The sequence below is a fragment of the Lagenorhynchus albirostris genome, chromosome 1 (assembly GCF_949774975.1).
Source record: "Lagenorhynchus albirostris chromosome 1, mLagAlb1.1, whole genome shotgun sequence".
Classification (NCBI taxonomy): domain Eukaryota; kingdom Metazoa; phylum Chordata; class Mammalia; order Artiodactyla; family Delphinidae; genus Lagenorhynchus; species Lagenorhynchus albirostris.
In genome coordinates, this window is record NC_083095.1 from 74,316,372 (window position 1) to 74,336,668 (window position 20,297).

Genomic DNA, 20,297 nt, shown 5'->3' on the forward strand with positions numbered 1-20,297 from the left:
TAATCCACTTATAACTAAGTGGATAAAAGAGTAGACTCTAGAGTGGGACTGCTGACTTCTAATTCCAGCTATCCAAATATTAATTTATGTGACCCTGGGCAAGAGTCCTATCCTGTCTCTCTCCCTCAATCTTCTCATCCATAAAATAGGCATAATAATCCCTAGTCCTATGATGACTGTATTATATGAGTTAGTATTTGTAAAACAACTGTACTTAGTACACTTTAAGTGCTACACAAGATCAGGAGGATGTTAGAAAAAAACTAAACTTCACATTTTTTTCCCCACTAATATAGAAAAAAATGAAGGAGTAAAAAGCAGCTCTGTGCCCTTCTTGGAGCTCCCACTGGAACTAGAACCCCGCAGCCCCAGCTCCAAGAGATATATGTGATGATTCATTCAATAATTTGAGGGCCTACTATGTGCTGAAACTGACCATGAATCAGACACAGCCTCTGCCGTCAAAGAGCGTACAGTCAGGTTAGTGATCAGAACTCTAATCCACTTTTTTACAGATGAGAAAACTGAGGTCCAGAGAAGTTGTCCCTTCCTCAAGGTCACGCAGCTAAATAGCACCAGAGGTGAGACCCGAAACTATGTCTTTCCACAACTCTCAGCTCAGAACTCTTTCAAATGGGCCACCCACCCTTTTGAGTACCACATCTCAGCTTCTGTTTGAGGCTCTAACTAGCTTTCGTGACCTTCCCATGTTTTCGCCCATCATCCTCCCAAACCTGGAGGCTAGGGTTTGGGAAAGAAGACGTTGAGCCCTGAAGAGAAAGTTACAGGCTGGGCCTTTTGAAACTTCCCCGAAAAGGAAAGGAAAGGTTACTCTCTACTCCCTGCGTTAACTCTTCCCGAGCCGAAAGGCTGAGGCCTTTAAAAAAAAAAAAAGCAAAAAGGCAGAGTGGTCTCACTCAGGACCTGTAGGCTGGAGTGCCCACTTCCTGCTGGATGGGGAGCCACCTGTCAGAGGGCTGTGGGCGACGGCCGCGGGACCGGAGGGTGAGCGCCGCTGAGCGCACGCTCAGAGCAGAGAGACGCAGGAGGTGATGGTCAAATACCCTGGGAGCTGAGGTGGAGGATTCTGGAGGTGACAGCAAGGAGAGTACGCAACTGCGAAGGGTGCCTGAAGCTTCTGCGCCAACACCAGGCGGGTGGGAGACAGGAAAGGAAGGCAGCGCGGTGGCGCTGCGGGAGGGCTCCGCCGGGGCGGGGGGTGCCATGTCTCGCGAGCGGTCCCCCCGCACCGACATTCCCCGCAACCTGAGCTTCATCGCCGCGCTGACAGAGCGCGCCTACTACCGCAGCCAGCGGCCCAGCCTCGAGGAGGAGCCGGAGGAGGTGCCAGGCGAAGGCGGGACGCGCCTCGGGGCCCGATCCCGAGCTCCTGCTCCGAGTCGGGAGCGCAGGGCTCGCTCTGCGCCCGCCGGAGGCAGCGGTACCCGGGTGCCCTACAACCGCAGCCCCGACACCCGTAAGAGAGTGCGTTTCGCCGACGCGCTTGGGCTGGAGCTGACCGCGGTGCGCCGCTTCCGCCCGGGAGAGCTGCCCCGGGTACCCCGCCACGTGCAGGTCCAGCTGCAGAGGGACGCCCTTCGCCACTTCGCGCCGTGCCAGTCCCGCGCCCGAGGTCTCCAGGTAGGCGGCAGAGGTACGCCCCTTCCCCGGGACCTCCCCAACTTGGCCTCGGCGGGTTTATGGGAGTGGATTTATCTAGGAGCACCCATCTCCACCCCGAACCCTGGGCTTGCTCTCGCTCATCCCTTTTGGTGTCCCCATTGGCAGGTGGCTCTAGGCCACTCTCCCAGCAGGGCTCCCCTCTGACTGCCCGGACGCCGGGGTCGGCCTCCGATTGGTCCCGTGCCTCGCCCTGACCCCGCCCCCTCTCTCTCCCCTCCCCTCCCTTTTCCTGGGCTCCCTCCTCCCCTTTCCTCCTTTCCCCCTTTCCCAGCAGGAGGCGCGCGCTGCCCTGGAGCCGGCCAGCGAGCCTGGCTTCGCGGCCCGCTTGCGGGCGCAGCGAATCTGCCTGGAACGCGCCGAGGCGGGCCCGCTGGGCGTAGCCGGGAGCGCGCGCGTGCTGGACCTGGCCTACGAGAAGCGCGTGAGCGTGCGCTGGAGCGCCGACGGCTGGCGGACCCAACGCGAGGAGCCCGCCGCCTATGCCGGTCCGGCCCCGCCCCCGCCGCGCGCCGACCGCTTCGCCTTCCGCCTGCCGGCGCCACCCATTGGTGGCGCCCTGCTTTTCGCCTTGCGCTACCGCGTTAGCGGCCACGAGTTCTGGGACAACAACGGCGGCCGTGACTATGCTCTACGTGGGCCCGAGCACCCGGGCAGTGGTGGAGCCCCGGAGCTACAGGGCTGGATCCACTTCATCTGAGACGCCTGCGGCCGACGGCGGAAAAAAATCAAAGGCACCGGGGGGCTGGGGGATCCCGAAGATTTGGTGGGGAGGAATGGGAGAAACCGAGATTGGCGGGGAGCTGCCCAGAGAGTCAAGCCCGGGAGGGCGAGGAGGATGGGGGAAACCAAAGGGGTGTGGGGTGTGGGTAGAATCAACGAAAGTTGGGGAGGTTGGGGTGGATGTGAGTGGAGGAACCCAAGTCATAGAAGGAGGGAGACGGAAAGCGTGCTGGAAGGTTAGAAAAGAAGCAAAAGGACGATAGTGACGTTCTCTTCCGTGAGTGGGCATTGGGAGAAAGTGAGTAGGTCCGTCCGGCCTAGGCAGTCAAAGGTTGAGGGTAACTCTCTGGGACCGAGGACATATTTTGTGTGAACTAGGAGCCCACCACAGTTGAAATCATTTAGATTGCTGGCTTATTCCCTCTTCTTACTGGCCTTAGCCACCGCAGGTTCCCCAGCCCTGCCCATCGTAGCTTTAACTCACCCATAATTGCCTTGCTTAAGTCCCAGGAACTTGGCCATTGCTCCCCAGCCCCTGACATTATGACAGGATTCGCTTGTCACCCCAGCCCCTAGCTTCAGTCTTCACTGACTGGCTGGGGAGTGATGGCAGGTAGCATCAGAGCTCCTTCCTCCAGCCTCCAGGCAGCCCTGGGGATGAAAATGAAAGTAAAACCAACTCCAGGCTTGTCCTTGTAGCCAAATAATGCGGTGCCTAAGGTGTTGGTGCACTCAGGGGCTTCCAGAAAAATGCCAGCCTTACCTTTCTGGGTGCCTTCTAATGACCTCTAAGCACTTTATGGACTGTATTTGTCAAGAGACAGGTGAATCACAGGATTCCTTCTGCCACAAAAGAAAAGGAAGTCACTGACGAGCTGGATAACTTTGGGCAAGTTACTTCACCTCTCTGGGCCAGAGTTTCCTCCTTGAGAAACTGCATTTGGATTAGGTGATCTCTTAGGCCCCTTCTTGCTCTGACATTTTATGATCTGTGAGGGGCAGAGTGTGGATTAGAAGCCACATTCTCCAGCCTACGGTTGGAGTGCTTACAGTTCAGAACACACAGCACCCCAAGCGTGTGATTGGGCCTGAGAATGGCTCTCCAGTTTTTGACACATGTTCCAGAGCCCAGAAAGCATCCAGTCTGCAGCAACCAGCCTGCAGCCTCAGGGTATTCCAGGGCCTCTTTCAAACCACAGCTCATCCTCTGCCCCTTGCTTTTGCTCTTGACCCAACAGACTTCCAGCCTGGGTGCTGTGAGACAGCTTTGGGGAGGTGCCTCTCTAGGGGAAAATGATGCTTGGGAGCCCCCAAAATGAAACAACGTTGGGGACTTTCTTGAGTATAAAGGATTATAGGTATAAGAAACTGAAAACATTTTAAACCAAGAATCAGAGCACCTTGAAAATTAAATGGTACCAGAAGATGGCAGTCTGCTCCATACCTTGAGCAAGTGAAATGGGAAAGCTGGACTCTTCTCCCCATTCACATTTATGCCTTATGTCTCTCCTGGTTAACCTCAGCTGGTTGTGTGTTTTTCCTCTCTTCTCACCCAATGTCTAAGCTCTTTGCTTTTCTCTTTCCTTGTCCCCTTCTCATCACTTTCATTTTTCTTTTAGCATATACGGTATTTACCTTCACTTTCTCTATTTCCATCTGCCTCCCTCTTCATCCTTGTCGAAGATGAAGGAGTGGAGAACCTACTTCCTTTTCTCCAAGACCATGGTTGATCCACCTTCCTCCCTCAGGCTCCTTCTTGACAGTCTTCTAGAAGGGAGAAGAGGGAAAAGCAGTTCCTGATGCTGCAGATGAACAAGGAGCTCCCAGGTAACCAGCTCCCCACACCCGTTTCTATCTGTTACTGATTTCTCAAAATTTTCTGGATTCCCCTTTTATCTCTTAGTGAGCGAGGGTACACGCACACGTGCCCATACATGCGTTCAGAATAGAGTATGGGGCTTATTACCATGCCCCTCCTCTCCAAATCTTTAATCCTTTGAAGAAAAATGGCTGAAAGAGAGAAACCCTGGGTCATTCCTCAGACAAATGCCCATTTAAGCATCATCTTCACCTGGTGGAAAAAACAAAGAATTTCATGCATCTTGTGGATCACCCTCAGGTCAAAGTTCCAGCAGAGTGACGAGAGAAAGTATACTGAAAGCCACCAGCAATACACTTTTTAGTCACCAATGAAGAGCCCAAGGGAGGATAATGGAGCGGGAGAGTGGGTCAAGGCTCAGTGTGTGATCATCTCTTGCGTAATGTGTATGCATTACTGTTATGTGTATCAGCAGTCGCAAGAGCTCACATTTACTAACGTAGCCACTAAAATCTGGTGTCTTGCATGCTTTATAATCCGCAAAACAACCCTATGAGTTGAGTAATGTTATTCCTGTTTTAGAGAGAAAACAATTCAGAAAAGCTCGGTATTTTGTGCAAGATCACACAGCTAGTAAATGGCCGAGCTAGGATTGTGAACCCAGGAAATCTCCAGAGCCTCAGTGCATAACCATGATGTCATAATATTATCCTTTAAAAACAAAATTAAAACCTTGCCATTAAAAAAAAAACCTTGGCACATACCATCTCTTATTAGGAAAAGACCACAGTTTCTAATTGTGCTCTGCCTTCCCATCCTCCCAGCCTCCCCAGCTGGCTTGGAGAAGGCAAAGCACCAAGGGTCCCAAGCTTCATCTGCTATTTCCAGGAGCTTGCTGCTGCCTCCTGTGCCCGTGTCCCGGCTCTGCAGGATCAGCAAGGAACCACTGCGCCTGCGCCTGCTGGAGAACTTGGGAACCCATTTGAACTCCAGCCTTGCCATACATTGGGATTCTCTCCTGGCCCTAGCCAGTCCTCCACACTTGTTGGTATGCTGTGCCCCTTCCTACTACCCCAGCTAGCCTTGAGCAGGCCAATTCCCTAAAGTTTCCACTAGAAGGGTCCCTGACTAGGACAATTGCTGGATGATGGTCTGTGCTTGGGCCCTCTCTGGGAACCTGAGTATTACTAAGCAGATAAATGCAAATGGTTGGGGGCAGGGAACCAAGAAGAGTTCATTGTTCCTGAGCTTTTTCTCTAAGAAGTACCCTGGCTCACCCATGCCCCTATTCTCAGCTTTACAGAGCCAAGACATGAGTCTTCTGGTTCTTCCCATACAGAGCTGCCCCAGGGCCTGGGGGTAAGCTGCTAGTCTAATCTGACATGGGAAACACTAGCAATTTGGCAGAAACTTCAGAGATTTGTCATGTGTTACGCGTTGTGGTGGGGACTTTCCTCTAAAGCCTGATGACTATACGAATGGGGGCAATTTAGGGTATAACCTGTTAGCCATGGACCGGGAAGGGCCATAAGAGAAACCATTACCATGGTCAGGGGCTCGGGTCCTTGAAGCAACACAGCCGGAACACTCTTGCCCTTTCCTCTCATCCAGACCTCAGATGTCTTCCTAAGTATTCTTCCTGTTCCTTTGTTTTCTTTTATGAATACATTATTTCTTTTATGAATATATCATTTCTCTTCACAATAAGCCCTAACTCAACTTGCCAATCTAATCCCACATTCCCTTGCTTCTAACTCCTGTGTTTCTCTGGAGCCCCTCTGGATCCTTGCAATGCGCAGGTCATAGAATCCAGAGACCTGAAAAGGCTTGTCTTTAGAGATCACTGTGTCCAGACTCCTCTAGAGATGAGGACACAGGTCCAGAGATGAGAAGGGTCCCCAGCAGGGTCAGAGCATTTGTTAGTGCAACTCCAGATGGGACGTAAACCCAGGCCTCCTGACCACCTCCCATTCCCAGGCTATGAAACAGGCCTCTCTCCACAGGGTCAGACCCACGATTTTTCATGGCAAGGGACACGTCAGAAATTTTCATTTTCTGCTTCTAGTTTCCATTCCCTTCCCTGTCCAGGCAGAAAGAGAAACAAAAGGGACTGGTATGTCCCCAGCCTTGGCACTTCTTTCAGTGATATCGCTGAAGAACAGTGAAGTTGCTAAAACAAACAACAACAAAACAACAACTGAATAATCTACCCATTGAATAGCTAACCTGGGGAGGAAATGAAAGTTTGCTATTTGAATCCCCCTCAAACCACCGTTCTCATCAGACCCTTCCCGAGCCTCCCCACCCTCTTCACAGTGCAGCTCTGTACACTGGGCCCCAGACCCACTCGTATTGTGCCTCACTTCAGCCTCCTCATGCAACTGCTCTCCCTTCTGGATAAAAGACCTCGTATTTGAAATAAAGTTGAAATATGAAAAGAAAGTATAAGCTACTGAGAAGTATTGTTTGTTTGGGGCTGAGGGTGGCAAGAGACCCAGAGGCACCCTGCATTTCTTGGCCATCTCATCTCTTGCAAGTCCTGTTCCCTGTCTGCTGGAGTCCTCTGGCTATGCAAAAGTTGGATGGGAAGGAGATGTAGAGGAGTTGGGCGGCCCTGGTATGAGACACCCCTATAGTATCACGGCACCCTTTTGGGTAGTGGTAGGGAAAGTTACCAGGCCCAGCTCATAGCTCCCTTGCACCCAGCACCAGCTGCTGTTGCAGTTAAAGCGAACAGCTCAGGTGAAGGCCCCGTGTTTCCCCTTGGTGGGGTGCTTTTCTTAAGGAGACCATTTAAATTACATTCTGCTCCTTAGGCACTGGAAGGAAAAGCAAAGCCCCTTTTGTCTATCAAGGGCAATCCTAAAACAAAGGACAAGAAATATGATGGAGAGGAAAAGCAAGGACCTCTCTGTCTATTTGAAAAAGATCAAGTTCTAACATAGTATTGACTCCCACATCACCTGAATGATGAAAGAGTCCAATTATCCACCAAGTAATGAGACTGTTCCTTATAGGGAAGCCCTAGCCTGAGAATAATCAGATGCCTCATCATTACATCATAATGGCCAAGTTGTGATGTCACTGCAGAGCACCCACTCTTTAGTACACACATTGTAATTGAAACCGGATATGCTGAAGGGTAGAGTCAGCATGAGGAGCAGAACCCCAAGAAGAGGTAAGTGGGGGCTTTCCATGGGTTCCCTCCATGGCTTATCGCCTAGGGTCTCTCTGTGGCCCTAATGTCTTTCCAGACTTCTCATATCTTAGTTTGGTGGTAGGTTTGTCTGAAATCTCTCTTCTGCAAACTCCATTGCAGCTTTTGCTATTCCAAATCCTCAATACTTGCAGTTGTGACGACTGGTCAGCCCTCACGTCTGTTTTTTAGGACAGAGCACAGAACACTGGAGCAGGGTTTCCCTAACTGGGGCAGAAACTCACCATATCTGTTTCGTTAGTCCCAGGGATAGATCCAAGTTTTCGGTTGTCTGGAGCATACAACTTTGGGGGCCTTTTTCAAGTAAAATAAATATTTCAGAATGAGAAAAGATATTTTAAAAATTACAACTTTAAAAAAGCTGACAAATATCACAATATCACAAAATCAAGAAAAATAACATTTTTAAAATTACCTATGTGGCAAACCTAAATATTTTTCCCCACAATTTTGTTTTTGGCTGCATGCTCTTTGATAGTCTTTTTATATGATGATTATAGATAATTTTTCCGTAAAGAGATAATTCCATCTCCATGATCACTTTAAAAAAATTCTTGATAATTAAAAAAAATTTCACCTTCACACCTTGTAAGTAATAATGTCCCATAATTTGGGGGGACTTTTGTCAAACTTGGAAAAACACTACCAAATGTCTTTAGTATATGTGGTGTAAGATTTTGGAGCATTTTCAAATTTGCAATAATGAATAACATAAACTCTGAATTTTTGACATTGGGAGTATTCCTGGAAGCTGTATGTATTAAGTTTGTTAGAGCTGCCATAACAAAATACTTAGACTGGGTGGCTTAAACAGTGGAAATTCTCTCACGGTTTTGAGGCTAGAAACCTGAGATCCAGGTGTTGGCAGGGTTGATTTCACTCTGAGGTTCCTCTCTCTTGGCTTGTGGATAGCCATCTTCTCCCTATATCTTCACATGGTCCTACCTGCATGTCTGCATCCAAATTTCCTCTTATTATAAGGACAGCAGTTATACTGAATTAGGACTCACCCTAAAGACCTCATTATAATTTAATTACCTCTGCATAGACCTTATCTCCAAATATGGTTACATTCTGAGGTACTGGGAGTTAGGACTTTAACATACGAATTTTAGCAGGACACAGTTCAGCCCATAACACTGTAATTACTATTTATTCACAGAAGTAACTGCAAATCACAGATGTGTAACTCCTACACCCAAACTAAATGTATTCCCAGCTCAACTTCGTTAGTCAATCCCCAAATGCCCGTGGCCTCTTCATTGCCACTGGACAAAAGGAGAAGTGTGATGGAGGAGGAGTGAGAAAGGAAAGAGACATCAGTCTTGACCAACTGCAGTTTAAATTTTTTTTTCAAATTCTACAAAAACCTATGATCATATTAACACATTGCTGGGACTCCTCCCATGCTTTGGAAGAGTTCTGTGCAAGAGAGGGCCCTTCCTCCAACTTCCTTAGCTATTAGGTCATTGTGTGTCTGGTCAGTCCTGCTATATTTCTGAGCCATGCAAAGGGAGAGGGAGTTTTCACCAAAGATTAAGGATGATGTGGTAAATCCACATGCTTCAGCACTAGTCCCTGGAAGAGCTGGGATGATTACTGTCTTGCTGAATGTGGGACCCTCCCTTCTCTGATAATGTCAAGTCTGGACCTCTTCCTCTCTTCCACTCCCCCACCCCAGTCCACTCTATCTTCTAAAGTGTTAGGGTGATAGCTGATTCATTTTGCTGTACAGCAGAAACTAACACAACATTGTAAAGCAACTATACTCCAATAAAAATTAATAAAACACAAAAAATAAAGTGTTAGGGTGAAACCCACATAAAGGAGGGAGGCTTCAGCCTGTTCTCCAGAACTGGGGCAGAGGAGTTTCTTCTTTCCTTGGATTCTTCCTTCCTTAAATCTGTCTTTGATTCTTCTCCCTACACCTGAATTGGGAGTGAGTATCCTTCTGAGACAAGAAATGTGACTGAGTTGTCTACCTTTCATAATTCCCAGCCCATGATCTGTGATGCCCAGAGTGACTGACTGAACCCTCCAGGGGCAGCCACTAAATTTTCACAGTTCCTGCCTGGCTTTCCAGCCAAATAAGCGTGAGTTCTTCCGGGTCAATCCAGTTTCATTGTTTGGATTATAAAACAATAAGCTCTCCATCGACAACTGAGGGCTGCCTGCTGCCTACAGTGTTTCACTTTTCCCTTCCTTCGTTACATACAAACCATTGGCGTACTGTAATAAGTCATGATTTAGGAGAAGTTCTGTATGTACCACCAGCCCTGGCTTAAACCCTCAGGGATCAAAAGTTTCTAATTCTAAAGCTGAGAATATTCTTTCTGTTACTTACTCCTATCATGTTTTTGCAGGATACTAGTTTGAAGGGCATGGCTCTTAGGAGTTGAGATTGTTACTAAATGTATTGAGGGAGAGAGGGGAGGAAGGGGCAAATGCAGGGCCAGCAACGGAAAATGGGGCTCCAAGCTGAATTAGAGATATATTTCTCATGCTTGGCAACCTTGAAAGAGCTCTTGACCTTAGACTGGAGCAACGAAGAATCAGAAGTAGCGATTATGGTGGTTGACTTTTAGGGGGTACAGGGGGAGTGGTGAGATCTGTGGAATACAGGGCAAAGTCTGAAATTGTTTTATAAGTTATTGTCGGTATATAAGCTATTGTGACCTAAATAATACAAGAGGAGACTAGCATGAGAACAGAAGACTCACTTCAGAAAGTATTGTTTCCAAGTTTTAGTCAGAAGACTGAGAATCCTAACTATACAAACTTTTGGCCCAGAATTTCGGTGTGGAATACTGTTTCGGTGGAAAGACCATTTTATCGCACTCCCTTTCTTTACAACAAAAACCAAGATCCCCAAATATGAGGCACATTTCCAGGTCCTCTTTACTAGGGCGGAGCGGGTGGGTAAGTCCGAACGAGGTGACCTCCTCTAGCACTTCGTCTTTGAGAACACCTGTCTGGTGACAGCTGGACCCGGGAAGTGGCCGAAGGTGCCGGGCTGCTAGGATCCTCGTCTTTAAGGGTGTCCAAGACATTTGATCCATCTCGAGAACAAGTTCCCGGTTGCTCTACGCGCTTCGTTTACAGTGACGCTGCTGACAGCGGTTGGGCCCTCGTCTGGGAACGCGCGTCTCCTGTGTGAGACTGGCAAAGGGATACTGAAAAAGTCTTCCTTCCGAAGGAAACAAATGGGGAGTAGTTGTAGGCGGTCTGGACAGTTCAGCAAACTGCTGTTAATTTCTTGGGGAATTCCAGGAGGAACATTGCCCAGTGGACCCCGAAGATCCGGCGCCCACAAGGCGAGGGTGGGAGGGGGTACCATTCACTGCATCCTAGCCCGGGGGGACATCTTCTCTGCCCCACGCAGCCAATAGCCACCCCGGCTGAGGCCCACGGAGCCAATAGCCGACTTCAACCGAGGCCCACGCAGCCAATGGCCGGCCCAGTCTGTTCCGCCGGGGCCCGCCCACCTGCGTTCACCAATCAGGACTCTGGCCACCTTGGCACCGCCCCTGGAGCCCGCCCCACCCATCCGCCCCGCCTCCAACTCGCTGAAGCAGGGCTGGGCTAGACGGGCGCGCTTTCGGGGGCGGGGGGCGGGGGGCAGTCCCGGTCCCAGCCCTCCGCGCGGGTGGGCTCGGAGCAGGCCGCACCGGGCAGCAACCCCACTCTCACCCCGGAGGCCCCCTGCCCTTTCTCCCCCTTTCCCCCCGGCCCATGGTGCGAGGCTGGGAGCCGCCGCCCGGGCCGGACTGCGGTGAGTGATCCCCAGCCCCTTCGACTTCCCCTCCCAGCCCCTGTACGATCTCCGACCCCCGGAGCCCCATCCCCGCGCTGGGGGGAGGAGAATTCTAGGTTCGAAGTCGCCTGGTTCTCTCTCCTTTCTCCTCTGGACTTTTCGGTTCCCTGTTGTAACTGGGGGAGGGTGAGTGGGTGTGTAGGGAGGAGGGGAAGGCTGGGTAGGGACGCCCTTGGCGAGGGGAGGGTTTGAGATTCTCCTGCTTCCTGGGGCTCATCGCCCCAAGTGCAGGAACTTTTTGTTCTCTGACCCAGTTTGGAGCCTTCTAGACTGTCTGTGAAATGGAGGATACGAGAAACGTTTCCTTCCCAGGCCTCCCCTCCTCCCCTCCATGACTACCTCCTAGCGACCTCAACACATGTACAGAAACCTGGCCTTATTCCTGGGGAGCAGTTGCCTTTGGGAATGAAAGGTTTAAGAGAAATTGCCCCCTCTGACCCCTACCCAGACATACTCAGAAAACCAACTAAGAAAGTGAGAACCTGAGTCCTCAGAGGTTCCTGGTGTTGCGTCCTAATCTGAGACTTCTAAACTGAAAGAAGACTCAAGCTGAGACCTATTTGGTAATGAGGGCCCAGATGTGATATTTTGTCATATGAACCCCCTTCTCACCATACATTTGAAGCGCTTTTTATGATTAGGATAAGTAGGTGGCAGTAATTGAAAAAAAAAAAACGAAAAAACAAAAAAGCCAGTTAAAGTTGGGAATTTTTAAAATGATGCATACATATCTTAAGAACTGTCATTAAAAGTACGTTCATTTCACCAATCTCTTCGGTTAGTGTCCAGGCGTTTTCTTTATGTAAGTATGCTGATTGGCAGTCCCAATTGTCTTTCTAGGATAAACGACATAAGTGAATCTCAAATCTGGCTGCACACCCTGAGAACTTTTTAAAAACTACTTATGCCTGAGCCCCAGTCCAGGCTAATTAAGTCAGAATGAGGAGGTTGATGCCCTGGTTTAAGTTTCCCAGGTAATTCTAATGTGCAGCCTGAGCCTGGAGCCACTGCCTCTCATCATCTGTGATTTCCACGTTTGGTTTCTTTAAAGTGGAGTGAGAATTTAAACACTTTTGAAGCAATCTGAGTGCAGAATACTTCTGAGTTTTTTAAATCCCCAGCCCCTCCAGTCTTTTACAGTTTTCTTGCCTACTCCCAACTCAAAAAATATTTTTAATATACACTCCTTTGTATTATGTCTTTCCAAAGCATTTGACTTTGTTTTCATAGAAACAGTTTTTTTCTTTTGGCCGCTCTGTGCGGCTTGTGAGATCTTACTTCCCCAACCAGGGATTGAACCCGGGCCCTCAGCAGTGAAAGCACGGTGTCCTAACTACTGGACTGCCAGGGAATTCCCAGAAACAATTCTTAATGCACTCATTTTTCATAGATTTATGTGATGTTTAATTATTATATACAGAAAAACAATGAGCCTAAGCAGGTTTGGAATTACACACAACTGGCCTAAGCACATAGGGCAGCTGAAGGAAGCAGCTGACTTTGCCATACTAGAGTAGCCTACCAGTGTCTAGTTTCCAGTGCACTATGGGTATTGATAATGTAATCCAGTAGGGGTCAGTTAAGCCAGGCTTTTGGCCCAGTTGAACACCCCTCACTTCCACTCTCTCCAACTAATATCACCAATGCCTAGTTGCTTCTAGACTAATTCAGATTCTCTTGAGTCTTCCAACCATTCTTTCCATTCATTCATAAACTGTTTCTCTTTAAGCATTACCACCATTGCTTTTATTAAGTTGGGAGGACATAAGGCAGAGTTTATTAACCAGGACTTCTGGGCAATCAGCAAACCCCCGGAGATTATACTTTATGTAATGTGTAAGTGTGAATGTTTATGGGGCGGGGGGGGCAGTAAGTCATAACTTTCTGAGAGTTTATAACTTCTGATTTTCAAAGAGGTTCATGATCCAAAAAGTTGAGAAGCACATGAATTGAATATCACTAAAAGTCCTTTAAGGCCCTTGAAAACTATCACCAAAACACATTTCATTCAGAAACATACCTCAGTTCTCTGAATAAAGATTTAGGGAATTTAGCAGGCTCATATCTGGTCTCTCACTTGAACTGTTTCCTGCTTTTAACCATAAGCCTAGGCTCGAGGGTTTTTTGGCACCGTGCAGCATGCGGGATTAGTTCCCCCACCAGGGATCAAACCCGTGCCCCTTGCAGTCCTGCAGTGGAAGTGCGGAATCCTAACCACTGGATCACCAGGGAATTCCCAGCCTAGGTTCAAGTTCTGAAGACCTCTTTTTCCTAGGATTGTGTGAACACCTACACTGGAAGTTTAAGGCAGCCCATTCTTTTCTGCCTTTTGTCCAGGGGTATGGAAAGCCCAAAGGGAAATAAGGGTGTTACCCTGACTATATTTTTTATTAGTGATTTTAAGTAGCAGTGGGGCGTGTCTGGCATGGATACAAGTTTAGTAATAATTCAGAATTGATAATACCACTGCCACCACCTCTGCTCAGAGGAGTCCTTATTTCTCCAGCTTTCCTTCCCTTTTTCTCCCATCTCCAAATGAAGTACAAGGACATAAGACACTATAGTGTCTTCACTGTGGTTTTGATTACTGTAGGGTCTACCCTCTTTGTTATAGTTCTCATGAGCCACTCCCTGGATAGTTTTCTCCTATATCAAAGCCAGATTCTTCCAGGGAGGTACCAGCTCTACATCTGTGCCCTGATTTAAGCCACCATTCTGTATCAGGAAGTCTTCCACAACTTGTGTTTTGTGTCACTGGGAAACTGTAGATACATAAAGTACACCAGATATGACCTTTCCATTACTGTATGTTATACTGAAATATCAAGCTGATATGGGAATCTGACAATAGCAAACCACATGAATGAAAGTAAAATGCTTCCTGGTGGGCTTATAGCTGTGCCTGCCTTATTTCCTGTCTGGCAGTCTTCATCCTCACACTGGACTGCTTTATTCCTTACGCTACCTTTTCCTCGTATCTGAACTGTTACTGTGACCTTAAAAAACAGGACACAGATAAGGTTAAGTGGATGTCAAGTGCTGGAACATCAAGTATTCTCCAGCTTAGATTTGGTGGCGTTCCTGGTGGGCCACAATTTCCAAATGGTAGTTTAGTGCCTGGCTGTGCAAGCACTTCCTCACAGCCCCTCAGCTGTGTCTGGGATGGACCTGGAGGGTAAAGGTAGAGCTACCACACTGGCAATTCACCTAGTAATCAAAAAGAACTTATATCCAAATTATGGATTCAATTCTAAAGCAGTGATTTTGCTACTTTTTAAAAGTTGCAAAATCCTTTCTGGAATTATATCCAACTCCCCAAATATAAAAAGTACAAAATCAAGACACCCTGGTTTCCTCCACTGCTCATTAGGATTAAGACTGCAATAACAGACTGAAACAGTCATTTTAAAGGATTCAGTCTTTGCCTCACTTCCCCTGTTGTCTAAGAGGAGCATTACCTTATATCAGAATCAGCCCGTGAGGCTGAAGCAATGATAAAAGCTCTAATTTATTGAGCCTTTACTTTGGTCTAGGCATGACGTCAGTTGCATTTTTTTTTTTTTTTTTTTTTTTTTTCTGTACGCGGGCCTCTCACTGTTGTGGCCTCTCCCGTTGCGGAGCACAGGCTCTGGACGCGCAGGCCCAGCGGCCATGGCTCACGGGCCCAGCCGCTCCACGGCACGTGGGATCCTCCCGGACCAGGGCACAAACCCGCGTCCCCTGCATCGGCAGGCGGACTCTCAACCACTGCGCCACCAGGGAAGCCCATCAGTTGCATTTTTTGATTTAGTCATAAACTTGCAAGGTAGACGCTGTTATGACCTCCTTTTATTCTGATGGGAAAATAAAGCTTAGCGAGCACTCTAGGGAGTGGAGAAGCTGCGATTCACCTCAAATCTGCCTCACCCCAGACCTCCACCTCTAACAGCTCTAGGCCCTGCCTACACATGATATCTAGCACACAGTAGGTGCTCTGTAAAAATATATGTAACTTTACATACATTCAACATTGTCTCCATTTTCTACACATGAGGAAACTGAGGCTCCTATAAGTTCAGTAGCTTTTGCCCAAGATCACATGGCTGGTGGCAGAATTGGGATTCAAACTGCAGGCTGGCCTTAATCATATTTTAACCCACTATGCCATGCTGCCTTCATTTACCCTCTTAAGGTTCTCTTCAAGCTGTACTGCTTCTAGGGTCTGCATGGCCTTCAGTTTGTTAAGATTTGCTTGTTAAAAGGGAACGGTGACACCCATTAGAATGCTTCCGAAGTTTTCTGCTCATCATATAAAATCCCCGATATTACACTGCACTATGTGTAACTTTCTGGACTTGAGATTTTTCTCAATTCATCATGTAGCATTTATATCGGAATCCTGTCCTATCCATAACATATCAGAAGTAATATTTACAAACTCAGATGGGATTCCTCTAAGAGTAAAGGATGACAGATGTTTTAAAGTCTCTAATGCCCACACAGGGAGCCGAGTTAAAATTTGGTCAACGGGGAACTCCCTGGCGGTCCAGTGGTTAGGACTCTGTGCTTCCACTGCAGGAGGCACGGGTTCCTCCCTGGTTGGGGAACTAAGATCCCAAAAGCCTCAGGCATGGCCAAAAAAAAAAAAAAAAAAAGATTGGTCAACAGAATTATTCTGGGAAATAGCTTGAGCAGGTTTCCAAGAATGAAGCGTAGTCAGGCTTTCCCTGCAGTCCCCACAGCCACGATGACCCTGGGAGCCCTGGTGCTGCTGGGTAGCTTGCAGGACCCGGTTACAGTTTATAATGAGCGAGCCCACCTGGTTCTGAGAAGAAAGCTGGACTGAAAAGATAATAGCTGAGGGCCTCCCGTCTTGTGCGGAGGGGCTGCTAAGGTCTGAGGGAGCTCTCTAGGCTCCCTGGAGAGAGACTCAGCAGTTGGAAGAGACAAAGGCTGGGGGGAGGGGAATAACCTTTGTTCTGAGGATGACAGGGGTAGGAAACGTTCCCCTCCCTCTACCCTAACCAGACAAAAACCGAGGGGGAGTGAGCCCCATTTATCCCAGATAGCTGACCTATCTTATCCTACTGAGAGTTAGAAAAAAACCCCATCAATCCCCTCCCCCTAACACTCACCCACCAAGAAGGGAAAGAAAAGGGGGCTGGGCAGAGGGACTGTGCTATTCTACCTTCTAGATTTTCACACGTTGTATTCTTAACCTTTCCATATTCTAGAGATAATCTAGAGATAACTCTAGAGATAATCTGTTAGGAGCTAAAGTGTTCTGGGATTACACCTCTTCTTGTTTTCTTGGTGAGTCTTAGTTTTGTCATTCTTGTTCCATTAACTTAGAGGGTGAAGTGAATTTGAATGGGAAAGATAAAGGCTATAAGGATGTTTTCCTTTTTAACCTCGGAAGTCAGATTTCGTTTTTGGTGACAACACTCACTAGTCTTGTGACTTGGGATAATTTAACCTCTATGGACTTTGGTTTTTTCATACTTACAAGGGAATTATAGCAGGCTCTGATGATTCACAAGGTTATGAAAATTAAATGAGAAATTGTTATGCACTTTAAAAGCAATCCAGCACAGTACACGTAGAAGTTGATTGTATTGGAGTCCAACGTTTTGTTTGGTAGAAATTGAAAAATGGGTTGAAAGAGGAGCCCCAGTGATCGAGCTGTTTCTCTTCTTATTACAGCTATCTCTGAAGGGCACAAATCAGAAAGCACCATGCCTCCTAATAAAGAGGCCAGCGGTCTTAATAGCTCCCCTGCGGGGCTCATCTGTCTCCCTCCCATCTCTGAGGAGCTACAACTTGTGTGGACCCAAGCAGCCCAGACTAGTGAGCTGGATGGCAATGAACACTTGCTACAAACCTTCAGCTACTTTCCGTATCCCAGTTTAGCAGACATTGCCCTTCTCTGCCTACGCTATGGGCTGCAGATGGAGAAAGTCAAGACTTGGTTCATGGCCCAGCGCCTCCGCTGTGGCATTAGCTGGTCATCCGAAGAAATTGAAGAGACTCGAGCCCGAGTAGTCTACCATCGGGACCAACTCCATTTCAAATCCCTTCTCTCTTTTACTCATCATGCAGGGCGGCCCCCAGAGGAGGTGCCTCCTTCTCCAGTGCCACCTCCAGAACAAGTTGGTCTTGGAATAGTTCCCCTGACTCTTGGCGAGCCCACCCAGATGAAAGGATTGAAGGTAGAGCCCTCAGAGCCCTCAGAGCCACTGAGTCACCAGAAAGCAAAGGAGCCCCTGATGGCACCTGGCAGTGGGGCATTCCCCCACCAATCACAATTTTGGCAGGATCTTCAAAGCAGTGGCCTCTCTAAGGAGCAGGCAGGCAAGGCTCCCAACCAGTCACACGGCCTAGGTACTGCTTCCTGGAACCACTCCACAGCTGTCCACCAGCCCCGTGCTCGGGATAAGCCTCCACCCGTCTCATTACTTGCCAGTAGTTGTAAGAAGGAGTCAGCATCTAATGTGACTCCTCCTTCCTCTACCTCTTCTTCCTCTTTCCAGGTACTGGCTAATGGAGCTACTGCCACCTCTAAACCCCTCCAGCCACTGGGCTGTATCCCACAGCCGCTGTCACCCAATGAACAGGCACTACGCCCACAGTTGGAGCCAGCCTGGCCCCAGGGGCTAAGGCATAACTCAGCACCTGGTAGGGTTGGCCCTGCAGAGTACCTTTCCCCAGATATGCAACGTCAGCGAAAGACCAAGCGCAAAACCAAAGAGCAGCTGGCTATCCTCAAATCGTTTTTTTTACAGTGCCAGTGGGCACGGCGTGAGGATTACCATAAATTAGAGCAGATCACTGGCTTACCTCGGCCTGAGATTATTCAGTGGTTTGGTGACACACGCTATGCCTTGAAGCATGGGCAACTAAAATGGTTTCGGGACAACGCAGTACCTGGTGCCCCTAGTTTCCAGGATCCAGCAATTCCTACACCACCACCTTCAACCCGCTCCTTGAATGAATGGGCTGAGACACCACCTCTGCCGATCCCCCCACCCCCACCAGATATACGACCCTTGGAAAGGTACTGGGCAACCCACCAACAGCTACGGGAAAGTGATATCCCTCAACTGAGTCAGGCATCAAGGCTTAGCACCCAGCAGGTACTGGATTGGTTTGACTCTCGATTACCTGAGCCAGCTGAAGTGGTGGTTTGTCTAGATGAAGAGCAGGAAGAGGAGGAGGAAGAACTGCCAGAAGATTATGAGGATGAAGAGGAGGAGGAGGAAGACGACGACGACGACGATGATGATGTGATCATCCAGGACTGAGGGTGCACTGGGGGAGGGGAGGTCTGTTACTAAAAGACGAACCAACTTAGTAACTGTTTAAACAAAGAAACCACATTTTTTTACTTACCTTGTGGCAAAGAACTGAAAAGCTTTGTGTTTTTGAGGGTGGGGGACAGCGGGATGTAGTAAGGGTGGACCAGGGAGGATGATCATGGAGGACAAAGCAAGGTGGGGATTGGATGGGCAGAAATCCAGGCCTGCAGCCTCAATGAGAAGAGTGCTATGGGTCTGGTCCAAACTATGGGGCCGGGAAAAGGCTCTTGCTCTCCTCGTATTGGCTGTTCTTTCCCCTTAGTGTACTACGGCCTACATCTATGGAGGACTAGAAAGGAGGTGTAAAGATTCCAGTACATCCCCCAGTCCCACCCCACCATTTTCCTTGGAATATAAGGCTGCCTTGCACCCCTTCTTTTCTCTCTGAGCACAAGTCCACACACAATGCAGCCAAGAATCTCAGTATGTCCCAGTCAATCACAAATACTTCCTCTTCCTTATACCAGCTTGACTTTATATGTTTTCCTGCTGCTTTATTGAGTCACACAGGGAGCAGAATGTTTTCGTTTCTAATACTGGACCACTATGCCTTGTACCTTTTTATCTTTCCCAAACCCCCATTCTGTTCACTATTTGTCTCAGGGTAAATCTTGCCCCCGGAGCTTGTGAAAAAGTTTAATAATTGGGTGGAGAATAATTTAGACTGGATATTTATTGGAGGTGGGAATTAGGGGAGATGTCCTTTAAAAAAAAGTAGAATTAGAATTACAGAGAGGTAGAGAGGAGAGGGAATGGTTTCTACTGTTCGGAAGGACAGTGCAGGTAGGTTCCAGGTTTGGTTTTACAAACCTGACAGTCCCTCCTGCCTAGCTTGACATAGACTGATTTTTTTATCTTTTTGGTGTTGGTTTAATGTGTCCAGAAAAGAGACTTTTCCCTCACTTTATACGATCTGTCTTGGAGACAGAGGGACCATGGTCCTTAACTGAATTAATTGATGTTTTAGAATGGTTTTCATCAGTTGGGGTCGGATATAAAGGTATCAGTGGGTTAACCATCTAGAAATAAAAAAGTGGAAAGCCCCAAATTGCTAGAATAATAATAAAAAGGCCAAAAATAAAATTGTTTCTCTCACTTCCACTTTGCCACTTCTATGGTTTAGAGATTAATGGAGCCAAATCCATTAACTTTCTGATTTAGTATACTTTTTATTTATTTTTGAAGTGGCAGGATATAGTGAGGTAAAGTAAAAGAACAAAAACTTGAAAAGTTAGTAGATCAGTATCTATCACTAGGCAGACTTTTTTCTGCACCTGCTACAGCACAGGCTCTTGCTCAGAAGAGAGGGAGTTTAGAAATGCCTTTAAAATAAATTCAGTTTCAGAAAGGGTAGTGGGATCCTATTCAGCTACAAGGTCATTCCCAAGACCAAATTTATTTCTGGCAGATGCTATCTTTACATTTTTCCAATATTTTTGCTTAAGGTATGCCTGCCAGTGGCCTACCCATTTAATCCCTCATTTCTACCCCTTAGTACCCAAAGAAGAATAAATGTTTGATCTCAGTGGTAGTGTTCTTTGCCCATTCCACCATTTGAGAGCTTGTAATACCAATAGAGTTGCAGTAGCAATAAAAGGACATCCTCTTTATTTCATTATCTGTGTACTTTAGTAAGCCTGTGTCTCCAACCGTTACCAAACAGAAAGGAAAATCAACATATTTAATAGTAACTAGGCACAGAGGAAACAA

General features: G+C 47.8%; 2 protein-coding genes across 5 annotated transcripts; both read left to right on the plus strand.

The window, feature by feature from the left end:
- The first annotated feature begins 652 nt into the window (after window positions 1–652).
- Window positions 653–6,670, plus strand: PPP1R3E (protein phosphatase 1 regulatory subunit 3E). Of its 2 annotated transcripts, none has more exons than XM_060145578.1 (3): window positions 653–1,641; window positions 1,955–4,230; window positions 5,047–6,670. In XM_060145578.1, exons 1-2 carry the CDS (start codon window positions 1,225–1,227, stop codon window positions 2,378–2,380), a joined length of 843 nt encoding a protein of 280 aa, XP_060001561.1. In that variant the 5' UTR covers window positions 653–1,224; the 3' UTR covers window positions 2,381–4,230; window positions 5,047–6,670. The 2 variants fall into 2 exon arrangements, with proteins under 2 accessions (XP_060001561.1, XP_060001572.1); XM_060145589.1 differs by having other exon boundaries at window positions 1,958–4,230.
- Window positions 4,242–20,197, plus strand: HOMEZ (homeobox and leucine zipper encoding). Of its 3 annotated transcripts, XM_060145502.1 has the most exons (3): window positions 4,242–5,270; window positions 7,240–7,400; window positions 16,936–20,197. In XM_060145502.1, the coding sequence occupies exons 2-3, from the start codon at window positions 7,355–7,357 to the stop codon at window positions 18,531–18,533; spliced, it is 1,644 nt and encodes a 547-aa protein (XP_060001485.1). In that variant the 5' UTR covers window positions 4,242–5,270; window positions 7,240–7,354; the 3' UTR covers window positions 18,534–20,197. The 3 variants fall into 3 exon arrangements, with proteins under 3 accessions (XP_060001485.1, XP_060001503.1, XP_060001494.1); XM_060145520.1 differs by lacking the exon at window positions 7,240–7,400 and having other exon boundaries at window positions 5,015–5,270; XM_060145511.1 differs by lacking the exons at window positions 4,242–5,270; window positions 7,240–7,400 and adding an exon at window positions 11,059–11,211.
- Window positions 20,198–20,297: the final 100 nt, after the last annotated feature.